The sequence below is a fragment of the Oncorhynchus gorbuscha genome, linkage group LG20 (genome assembly GCF_021184085.1).
Source record: "Oncorhynchus gorbuscha isolate QuinsamMale2020 ecotype Even-year linkage group LG20, OgorEven_v1.0, whole genome shotgun sequence".
NCBI lineage: Eukaryota > Metazoa > Chordata > Actinopteri > Salmoniformes > Salmonidae > Oncorhynchus > Oncorhynchus gorbuscha.
In genome coordinates, this window is record NC_060192.1 from 17,687,329 (window position 1) to 17,699,421 (window position 12,093).

The 12,093-nt window shown below is 43.4% G+C and overlaps 1 protein-coding gene across 2 annotated transcripts in view; it reads right to left on the reverse strand.

Annotated features, from left to right (window-relative positions):
- LOC124007025 (astrotactin-2-like) overlaps positions 1–12,093 on the reverse strand; it is a 528,751-nt gene that overhangs the window by 353,315 nt on the left and 163,343 nt on the right. For both annotated transcript variants that reach the window (XM_046317271.1, XM_046317272.1), the window contains one exon: positions 8,859–9,011. In XM_046317271.1, the coding sequence (XP_046173227.1) occupies positions 8,859–9,011 (153 nt within the window). The remainder of the gene's footprint in view (positions 1–8,858; positions 9,012–12,093) is intronic.

A 12,093-nucleotide genomic window follows, 5' to 3' on the forward strand; every position in this document is an offset into this window, starting at 1 on the left:
AAATTGAATGAATAGAATGTTTTTAATATATACAGTATTCTAGCTAAATAAATGTGTGTGGGCAGCAGCGCTATATTATATTCCACCATGCTTCATTCTAACTGGCTTTTGTTTGCAGTCTGGGCTTGGCAGGAAATCATGGCGGGCTGATCAGTTGGAATGAAGTCCAAGCGGGGTGAGAGAGTAGTGGGAGTGCCAGACGCCCATGCCATAGTGCCACAGGCAGCCCACTTCTAGCCAAGTGCACATCAGGAAGAAGCACCTCTTCAGTGGCTCCACTGATCACTGACCAGCCCTAGATCCCCCAGGCGGGTGCCCCTCTCTCCTCACGCATGCAGAATTGAGCTCAGGGAAGACAAATCTACATTCGGTCCAATACTGGTCCAAGGTACGTCGATGTGTATCTGTGTGAATCACTTCTTTGTTCTCTCTACCCTATCTGCATCCAATTAAATATCCAACCATTTGATATTTGATTTTGAAACTGGCAAACAGGTGGCAGCACAGTTGCATTTTACAGTACAACAATCAAACAGATTCCAATCATCTCTGAGTTTATGGAACCTGAAGGCTTTCAAAACAAAAATTGCAGTGCCATGAAGAAATTGCTGACAGCATCACAATATAAGCACCCACAGCCCAAATTAATGTCCTCATATATCTGTGACACAGGTCAGGGTAAAATATTGGAACAGGTGGGGGTTTTAATGGTCACCACTCCCACCCAAGTGGCCTTACTGTCTACCTCTATCCCCCCTGGATGTTTATTCACATATTCCATTTTGATTAATGGATCGTTTAGACTAATGAGCATATAAATGGCACACAAAGCACTCCGGGTGTAATCGGCAAATGGCTGGGACAGGGAAAGAGTACTTGGTAAATGCGATCCCATAAGGTATGACTGATGACTGGCTGAAAAGGGGGCTCAAATTCAGAACCCTTAGCACCATGGCTCCTTTGGGCTATTAACACCAGCCACACAGGGTTTCATTCCTCCATCTTGGGTAATTGTTGCACCTCCCCTATGATTGCCTCCATCCACCCTGTGCGATTGACAGTGAGGCTGGGGACACCATGGGTTGTTAGGGCCATCTAAAATGGATGTTTCACGCCTAAGACCAGGAGGTGTCAATTGAATCCTATTCCTGTAAGATTATCAACCAGTGAGACAGAATATATGGCACATGAATAACTGTTGTAGGGCTACGCAGTCAGGCTGACACATGAGATGCATGACATATGATGAGTAGCAATCATGTTCATCTGGTCTGGAGAAACGGTCAGTGTCAGATTGTGCAGTAATTACATTGATGGTTAGAAACACGTTGCTCGACTTTCAGTTAAGCATGAGTCCATTGATGTAATATCCTGGAAGGAGTATGCACACCAGTGGAGACTCCTGCGAGGAGGAAGGGGAGGACCATACTCCTCAGTGAATTTCATAAAAATGTAAATGGTAAAACATTGAAAAAGTTACACTTTGTATGTTAAACTACTAAATGTATTCACTTGTCGCCAAATAATTAACTAAAACACACTGTTTTGCAATGAAAGTCTATAGTCGCCTCAACAGCACTCTGTAGGGTAGCACAATGGTGTAGCCGGAGGAAAGCTAGCTTCCGTCCTCCTCTTGGTACATTGACTTCAATACAAAACCTAGGATGCTCTTGGTTCTCACCCTCTTCCATAGACTTACACAGTAATTATGACAACTTCCAGAGTTAAACAACATGCCAGTTTTTGCAGCATGAACTGACATGTTGTTTACCCAATCAAAGGATCAGAGACTGAATATAGTACTGAAAGCATAAGCTACAGCTAGCTAGCACTGCTGTGCATAACATGTGGTGAGTAGTTGATTCAAAAAGAGAGAAAGACAATAGTTGAACAGCTCTCAACAAATTAATTTCTTCAAAAATTAAGGAGCAGCAAGACAGAGAGATTTTTTTCACTTTCAGTTTCTCTTACTTAGCTAGCAAATGCAGCTGGCTAGTTTAATTACTCAAACACCAGGCTCAAACATGATCAGGATTGTAATTCTGGGATTAATTCTGGGTGGTATTCTGTTGAAAAATGTTTCTTTAACGTAAGCAAATGAACCAGGGATAAAAAAAAACAGAATTTGTCCAATAGAAACTCTCGTTCGCAACTGTTGGACTGACGACTACCCCCTAGATAAGCTAGATGCAGGCAAGAGTGTGCAAGGCGGTATTGAATGTGTCACTGTCTGTCCATGTGTCACTGTCTTTCATCGCAAATGTTTTACTCGACCTGTGTGCACCTACAATAACAGTTAAAATTTCGGACACACATACTCATTCAAGCCAGCCGCAACAATGTGTTGGAGGAAACACCATGCACCTGGCAACCTGGTTAGCGCGCAAAGCGTCCTGCCCGCCACAGGGGTCGCTAGTGCCTCGATGAGACAAGGATATCCCTAACCGGCCAAACCCTCCCTAACCTAAGAGTCTCTGGTGGCACAGCTAGCACTGCAATGCAGTGCCCTAGACCACTGCACCACCCGGGAGGCCTGGGATTTTCTTTATTTGTACTATTTTCTACATTGTAGAATAATAGTGAAGACATAAAAACTATGAAAAAATGCATATGAAATCATGTAGTAACCAAAAAAGTTTTAAACAAATCAAAATATATTTTATACTTGAGATTCTTCAAAGAGTCCACCCTTTGCCTTGACAGCTTTGCACACCCTTGAAATGATCTCAATCAGCTTCACCTGGAATGCTTTTCCAACAGTCTTGAAGGAGTTCCCACATATGCTGAGCACTTGTTGTTTGCATTTCCTTCACTCTGCGGTCCAACTAATCCTAAACCATCTCAATTGGGTTGAGGTCGGGTGATTGTGGAGGCCAGGTCAACTTATGCAGCACTCCATCAATCTCCTTCTTGGTCAAATAGCCCTTACACAGCCTGGAGGCGTGTTGGGTCATTGTCCACTTGAAAAACAAATGATAGTTCCACTAAGAGCAAACCAAAATCTGCATCTTCAAAGGCACAGCGGCTGGAACCAAAAATCGCAAACAGATTTCCACCAGTCTAATGTCCATTACTCGTGTTTCTTGGCCCAAACAAGTCTCTTCATCTTATTGGTGTCCTTTAGTAGTGGTTTCTTTGAAAGCAATTCGACCATGAAGGCCTGATTCACACAGTCTACCTCCGAACAGTTGATGTTGAGATGTGTCTGTTACTTGAAATCTGTGAAGCATTTATTTGGGCTGCCATCTGAGGTGCTGTCACAACTTCCACCGATGTCGGCTCCTCTCCTTGTTCGGCGGCGTTCGGCGATCGACGTCACCGGCCTTCTAGCCATCGCCGCTCCATTTCTCATATATCCATTTGTTTTGTCTTGTTCCATTACACACCTGGTTTTCATTGCATAATTACTGTTAGTCCTCTGTTCCCCATCATGTCTTTGTGTGCAATTGTTTATTGTTATGTGGATTTTGTCAGGAGTTATACTTTTGCTATGTTCCGTGTTTTTGGCACGTTATTGTTCTTATGTGCTGTCATTTTTGGACCAGAATTAAAGTGCGCCTGTTTATTACACTCTGCTCTCCTGCACCTGACTTCGCCTCCCGTACACACCCCTGAGAGGTGCAGTTAACGCCAGTGCAGTTTCCAATGCAGTTATCCTCTGGTCTTCCTTTCCTGTGGCGGTCCTCATGAGAGCCAGTTTCATCATAGCACTTGATAGTTTTTGCAACTGCATTTGAAGAATCTTTCAAAGTTCTTCAAATGTTCCGGATTGACTGACCTTCATGTCTTAAAGTAATGATGGATTCTCATTTCTCTTTGCTTATTTGAGCTGTTCTTGCCATAATATGGACTTGGTCTTTTACCAAATAGGGCTATCTTCTGTGTTCCACCCTACCTTGTCACAACACAACTGATTGGCTCAAAGGCATTGCGAAGGAAATCAATTCCACAAATTAACTTTTAACAAGGCACCTGTTCATTTAAATTCATTCCAAGTGACTACCTCAAGCTGGTTGAGTGAATGCCAAAAGAGTGTGCAAAGCTGTCATCAAGGCAAATTAATCATCTAAAATTACACTTTGTGTTATTTCATAGTTTTGATGTCTTCACTATTATTATACAATGTAGAAAATAGTAAAACTAAAGATAAACCCTTGAATGACTAGGTGTGTCCAAACTATTCACTGGTCTTTCATTCATAGGCTAGGTTGTAGCAACCTCATGATGGGTATAGGGAAAGTTGGTGAATGGAATATGAATGTCAGTCATCCAACATGCTGTAATAGAAATAAGACCATGCTCATTAAAAATCATATTGTCCTTCCTCATCATAAACGGCACTGAGTGCCACTGATGCACACATGCATGCAAACAAGCATACACACACACACACACACACACACACATTGTTTTCTGGCTGTAGATCACCTGGCCTGTTATAGATAACCTAAGGATTAGGGTCAGGGCTGCAATCATGGTGTTCTATCTAGAGGGAAGATTGAAGGGGGCTGAAACACACACACACACACACACACACACACACACACACACACACACACACACACACACACACACACACACACACACACACACACACACACACACACACACACACACACACACACACACACACACACACACACACACACACACACACACACACACACACACACACACACACACACACACACACACACACACACACACACACACACAGGTCAGGGTAAGTAACAGGCCTTGCTAATTCAGCCAACACATTTTCTGTCCCCATCCTGTTTCTTAATTTAGGGAATCTACTGAGTAGAGACAGATACAATACTGAAGACTTTCATCTGTAACTTCAAAGCATCAATTTATATCAGATAAGTGGGATAATAGAAACAAGGTTAGGCTGTCATAGTGGGCCAAATATGAGTTCTGACACATCAAAACAGTTCCATAGCTCCTAAGTAGCACATCAAACATTATTACAGTGGGAAACGCAGTGCACAAAGGTGTACGCACATACAGTGGGGTCAGAATACATAAACCAGGAACTCAATTTGAGGCTAAACTTAATTGTGAAAAGACTTCAAAGTGTCTTTGAATGGTGGCTTGGGCAGAATGTTAACTAGCCCAATCTTGGAGCCCTCAAAAACTGCATGGTGAAATAGAGACAACAATGAAATATGAAAATCTGAACTTGAAGGGGAGAGATTTGTGTCTTGCGTGCTGATGTAGTTTGTGTGTGTGTTTGTGTGTGTTTGACATGTAGAAAGATAATAGAATAAAGAAGAGAGAGAGAGAGTAGTGGGAGAGTAGAGGGAGCACTTCTCTCCATTTCACCACCAAGGACAGCGCTCTATTTGTTGAGTCTCACTGAACCAAACAGGACATTATAACAGACCGCCTGCTCCGGAGAAACTTGACCAACTTGTTCTCACGCAGACTTGATTCCCTCATAATCTCTAATAGTGTCTCTCTTTTCAGACTCTATTCCATAATAGCAGAGACACTGTCTTTGGTGCTTAAGTGGGGTACAGCAGTCTCTATCGCTTTCTCTACTCTGTCGCTCTCTCACTCGCTACTCAGTCGCTCTCTACACCGTCGTTCTCTTTCTCAAACACAAGCGTACTCACAAAGAAGAATGGAAACATAACTACTTGAACACATGGATTCCACAACTAGAACCGTTCCCACTCAGTTCTCCCCACAATCTAAATCTAAGAAATGTATGCCCCTATCATTAGTTTCACTCATCAGCAAGACTCTTAATAAACTACACAGATGGTGTTCTCAGCCCCCTTGCCTGTCTGGTGTCACTGAGACGCCCCTGCGCAGCATGGGGCCTCGTGCCACTGTGCCACCGTGCCAAAGGGCCTGTCTCCGCCATGGCCTCTCATTACAATGCAAAAGTAATCAGCAACAACAACAACGGGGGAAATAAAGAGAACTTCACAGCTGCACTCACACTTAATCTGTTTAAAAACTGGCATCCATGTAGAACAAATGTTCAGTGGGGCTCGTGGAAATCTGGAGAGACGGCAGGAAAGGGAACTCATTTACGGCATAAAACGCTGTTTCAAGCCAGCCCATATGAAATCGAAAAGTCTGTCATAGCCTCCCTCTAGTCTCGTGCATTCCCAGTTCCTGCCTTCTCCATCTTGTGTATAATTTGACTGCGCATTCATTTCCTTGCGTGGCCTAATCTCAGAGCCTAGCCGTCGAACTCCCTTTCCCTTTCCCTCTCTCGAGTTTCCCTTACGTAAAAGCGCTAGTCCAATTAGCATGTTTGTTATCCTGGATTGGGTCCCTCTTTGTGCTGAGAAAAACTATTTCAACTGTAGGTCTCGAAAATAGTTTATTTTCTCTCCGAGTCACAGGGAGGAAATCTCCTGCCAGCGACTTGCACTGAGACTCTTTAGAATTTGAAAGTTGGACCACTGAAAGGATTTGATTCCACAGAGCCGACATTCACTGACAAAGCTAATTCCTGGGCTATTCGCTCTGGGTCTTTCAATGACAAAAATTTCTAACTTGTGGCTTAACAGAAAATCTAAAAACACTTTTTTCAAACACAAAGACATAGCCTTCCTGTTAGTTACATTGGTAATTGTTAGGGCCTGCTCTACAGGATCTCACAGCTAGGCTCTGTGTAATACGCTACATTACTTAGCATATAGAGCAGGCGGTGTGAGGGGGTGATGAAGTGTGTAGTCAAGGGCACGGGGTAAGCTGTCCAAGGTTAGTGTCTCATTTCCACAGTGGACACTCAGTCTCTTCCAGTAGTGGGTAATGTCAAATTGATGGGTCTTTTACTGTCATATACGATTTGAGTGCATGGAAATGGCCAAGGTCTGAATTTATGGTCCTGAGGACTGAGGTCATGGATGTGACTACAATCTAGACATTGTAGTGAGACGCTGCATCACACACACAAGCCTCCAGAAAGTAAAGGGATACAGCATACTAGAATAACAAGCCAAATTATCATCAGCATAACTAACTAACTTTAACTTTATAACTTTACTTGTACATTATATATTATATACCACCTCGGACAGTTACGTCGGCAGACTAGTCATGATGGATCGGCGGGGCTCCGTGTCGCTAGTAAAGGGTCCAGGCCAGGCCAATTGGCAAAAGAGGTATTGTAGCCCAAGGATTGGCTGGTGGACCTCTTTGGCTAGCTGGGAGATGGGCCTAGCTCGAGGCTAACTCCAGGGTAACTGGTGCTTGCTTCGGGACAGAGACTTAGCCAGGAGTTGCCACCCGGATAGCAGCTAGCTAGCTGTGATGATCCGGTATAATGGTTCAGAGCTTGCGGTATGAATCAGAGATGTGGTGGAGAAAAAGCAGTCCGATATGCTCTGGGTTGATATCGCGCTGTGCAGACTGGCAGGAATTGACCGGGTTGAGGCTGGCTGATGTCCGAGATAACGGTGAGGACCGCTAGCAGTGGCTAACTGCCAACTAGCTTGTAGCTAGTTAGCTGTCTAGCTTCTGATGGGGGTTCCGGTTCTAAAGTATAAAAATATTTGATCTCTGCCTAGAAGGCCAGCATCCCGGAGTCACCTCTTCACTGTTGACGTTGAGACTGGTGTTTTGTGGGTACTATTAATGAAGCTGCCACTTGAAGACTTGTGAGGCGTTTGTTTCTCAAACTGGACACTCTAATGTACTTGTCCTCTTGCTCAATTGTGCACCGGGGTCTCACACTCCTCTTACTATTCTGGTTAGAGACAGTTTGCGCTGTTCTGTGAAGGGAGTTGCACGAGATATTCAGTTTCATGACAATTTCCCGCATGGAATAGCATTAATTTACCAGAACAAGAATAGACAGACATTTCAAACAGCGAGGCCCTTGATGAACGCATGGTAGATGAATGCCCATCCTCGTGGTCTTTCCAGTACGTTGTACAAGAAGTTCTGAAACTTTCTGTAGCGCTTGCTGGAGGCTGAGGTGGTCAGAAGAAAGGTCTTTGTGTTTCTGTCCATTTTGAGCCTGTAATTTAACACACAATTGCTAATGCAATTGTCTAAAGGCCAGTTTTATTGCTTTTTTAATCAGGAAACAGTTTTCAGCTGTGCTAACATAATTGCAAAAGGGTTTCTAATGATCAATTAGCCTTTTATAATGATCAACTTGGATTAGCTAACACAATGTGCCATTGGAACACAGGAGTGATGGTTGCTGTATGCCTATGTAGACATTAGTTCCTTTGTTTTTGTCTTTGTTTTAGTATGGTCAGGGGGCGTGAGTTGGGGTGGGCAGTCTATGTTTGTTTTTCTATGTTAGGTTTTGAGTTCGACCTAGTATGGTTCTCGATCAGAGGCAGCTGTCAATTGTTGTCCCCGATTGAGAATCATACTTAGGTAGCCTGGGTTTCACTTTTGGGTTGTGGGTGTTTGTTGTCCGTGTGAGTGTTTGGTCCACACGGTACTGTTTCGGTTTTCGTTCGTTCACTTTATTGTTTTATATTTCAGTGTTCAGTTCGTTTCATTAAATATTACATCATGAACACTTATCACGCTGCGCTTTGGTCCTCCTCTCTTTCTCCCGAAGACGATCGTTACAGATATTCCATAACAAATATTCCATTTCCAGCTAATTTACATTAACAATGTCTACACTGTATTTCTGATCAATTTAATGTTATTTTAATGGACAAAAAAAACGTTATTTTCTTTCAAAAACAAGGACATTTCTAAGGGACCCCAAACTTTAGAACGATAGTGTACATGGTGGGTGTCAACCTTGAAAGAAATGTGCTCTCTGTACATTGACAAAAGGCTTTCATACTGAATATTTTATTTATTTATTTAACCTTTATTTAACTAGGCAAGTCATAACAGTGACTAATGAGCCTTAGTCTTACCTCTGGTGTGGCTTGGGCCTCTGTTGCGTCCTGTAGAAGAGTTGTGTGTGACGTTGTGTTGAAAGTGGGAGATCTCCGGGGTGGTGTTAGTACGGAAACTCTCCTTAAACCGCCGCATCAATGCATCCACTGTCTCCTGCTTGGGGTCAAGGGCTGTGGGAGGGATAAAACAACGAGATGTGAGATCTGTTAAAAGGTTTCACACTTAGAGAGGGTTGGTTACAAAGCATGAGAAACAGGCACTGGTATGTTGTAAATGCAAACAGGGAAGAGTAAAGCAAACAAACACATTTGAATGATAGTCGGGTTGTGAAAATACTTGTATATTGTATATGAAAAAACAACTGCTTTGCATCAAAGCTGCATTTAGAATGCATATATAATAAATATGATGAAATACCTTGAATCTACTTTGATTACTGACTGTGACTTTGAGGGCTATACATCTGGGCAGTTTGATATCAGGAAGGCCATTTTACTTTTGGACCCCAATTGATTGGAACAGAGAAGGTGACAAAACAAGTTTGCCAAGTTTGATTCATTTAGAGTATTTTAGACTGAACAGCTGACTCACGCTCGACTCAGTCTAAATCAAAATGCATTTTGTGTCAAGCACTGTAAATTACAAAGCCTAGTCACAGTAGATACATTGGTATTTATTTGGTGCACTGTTTTCAGTACATTTCCGCCTCCTATAAGTACAATAGGTTGTTGAAAAGAAGATGGGCTCTGCCTTTCTGACTGCCTCAGTTCAACAACCTTTCATCGCTACAGGAATCCCCCTTCAATGGGCTGCCCCTTGCCGCACTGTTGAACACTTCAGTCCTAGTTCAATCGAATACACACTTAACTGAAGGAACAACAAAGACAGAATGCAATATGACGTTTCATAAAATAGTTTGGGGAATGGCCTTGTCTCCGAGGGAAGATCCTCGGCGCCATGTGATGTGATGGCAGGTAGCCCTATGCGGGACTGCTGGCATAACCCCCCCCCACGACAGGCCTTAAGGTTATTATATATAGCTGGTGAGGAGGTGGATGGTTGTTGAAAACTGTTGCTGAAAAAACAGCAAGTAAGAGAACATGGGAAAATGCACTTATAATACATCCCAAGATTTACACCCGTTGGTTGATAGAGAGGAAGGTGATAATTGCAAAAGTGATTCCATAGGTTAAACATGAAGCTTGAGGAATGTGCATTATTGTGACATGCTCATAGGCTATAAGGTAAATAGGTTAATGACATTCTGCACATGTCTAATAGGAAAGAGGAGAAGAAACAGGAAGTTATGCTGATGATGATACATTTGCATTCATGCCCACTATGCCCCTAGAATAAGAAACAAAGTGAATTGTGTTATGCTTACTGGATGAAGTTAAATTACATTTTAACCCCTGAAGAAATAACCTTTTTGAAATGTTGTCAAGTTTGGCATGAAGAAGCCGTTGTGCAATTCACATCTGAACAAGAAAATACCCCAGAAGCTTTGCACTATTTCAAAGTGGGTATCACTGCTGAATCGGGCTGCTTTAATAGACTCAAAGCACAAAGGACTACAGATGAGAAGAAAAAATGGGCCCATTTCTTTCCAGTTAATCTTCCAAAATGGAGCGCTCCAGTTTACAATAGGTAATGGGCATTGTTTGCATAGCCCCCTTTGAAAACCAATATGAGATGTAGTGAGGAGTTGCAGTGCGGCCCAGGCTCGTTTCCTTCTACTCTGCAGAAAATCTCCAAACCCTCGGGGGACTCATATGACCCATCTAAACATGTTCTGCCCCATTTGAGCCACCGAGACAAGAAATGAGAGAGAATATTCTTCCCATTGTTTCCTCAGCACAAAAAAAAAAACGAAAACTATCCCCAAAACAACACAGAGGGAGGCGACCATTTATCTAGAGCCTCCATTACCAAGCGGAGTGCTGTTCCCCCATGGCCTGCAATGCATCAAAAGTTCAATTAAAGTGAGATATGTAGACCTGGGAGTCTCTCGGAGGAGCGATGATACATCTGGACATGGGCTATTTACTCGCAGTGCAGTGTGTGCAGGAGCGGAGCGGCCTAAAGTGAGCGACAGAGGGTGGGGGGGGTGGGGGGGGTTCGGAGATAGATGTGGCCCGGCTCACAGCGGTAAAGCGCACTCCACAGACAGGGTCATTTCTCAACCTCCCCAGCTCTGTCTTTCTGTCTGTCAGTATGTCTTTCAGGTGTGCTCACATCATGAATTATTATCAAGCATATATTTGCCGGGAACACTCATGGAATGCCAATGAGAGAAATAACTAAAGTGCCTAAATAAGAAGTTGCAAAATAAAAGTCAGACAGCATTAAAGTTGGAATTTAAAAGCTCAAAACTAATGCTACTGTCTATCACCTTCTTAACACTAGATGAGTGTATTTGTGCTTCTTTAACAATGGGCAAACATAAACAGAGAATGCATTTACGCTTTTTACTACCCAATGCTTTACATTATGTAACCTCCACATCTTAAACAGTGGCCATACATGCAGTACACTCAAGTATGCCCTCTGCCCTTTTGAAATCCACTTAGCAGTGGTGAAACACACTATACTATGCACCATGTCCTTTACTAATGCCCACATCTTGAACAAGGAATGATATAACCACATAACGAACAGCTCACTCTTGGCTCCTTCACGTCCACTTGAACACATAATGTATGAGTGTGGCATGCAGAAACACCAGCGGAGGGTTCCATGAGCCTGGGAAGACTCAATGAGACGGCTCATCTAATGACAGTGAGACGCTGCATATGAAGCACTAGCCAGCTAGCAAGAGTGCTACGCTAAGACAGTAAATGCACTGAGAATTCCCCATTGGGGCTACGACGGTTCACTTGGCTAATCCACAGGCCTAAGCTCAGAAAACAAACAGACTGGGCGGGCCATGTGGGCAGCAGCCACTTAAGCCCTGACCTGCCATGACTGAGGAGTGGCTGCCTGCCTGAATGTGTGACGGAAGGAGGTTAACTGGGCCCATACATATTGCATGGCCCCTTGGCGTTCACTTTGTTCTATCGGGGAGGCGGAGATGCTATCCCAAATAAGCCCTGTGAGGCCCCGTGGCGCACCTCTTCAAACAAATCGTTTGTCTCTTTAGTGTGTTCGGCAACTGCTATCCATATACTTTATCATGCTCTCTCTCTCTCCCCCTATCTGTGTAACTGCCTTTCTCTCTCTCACACACACACACACACACACACACACACACAC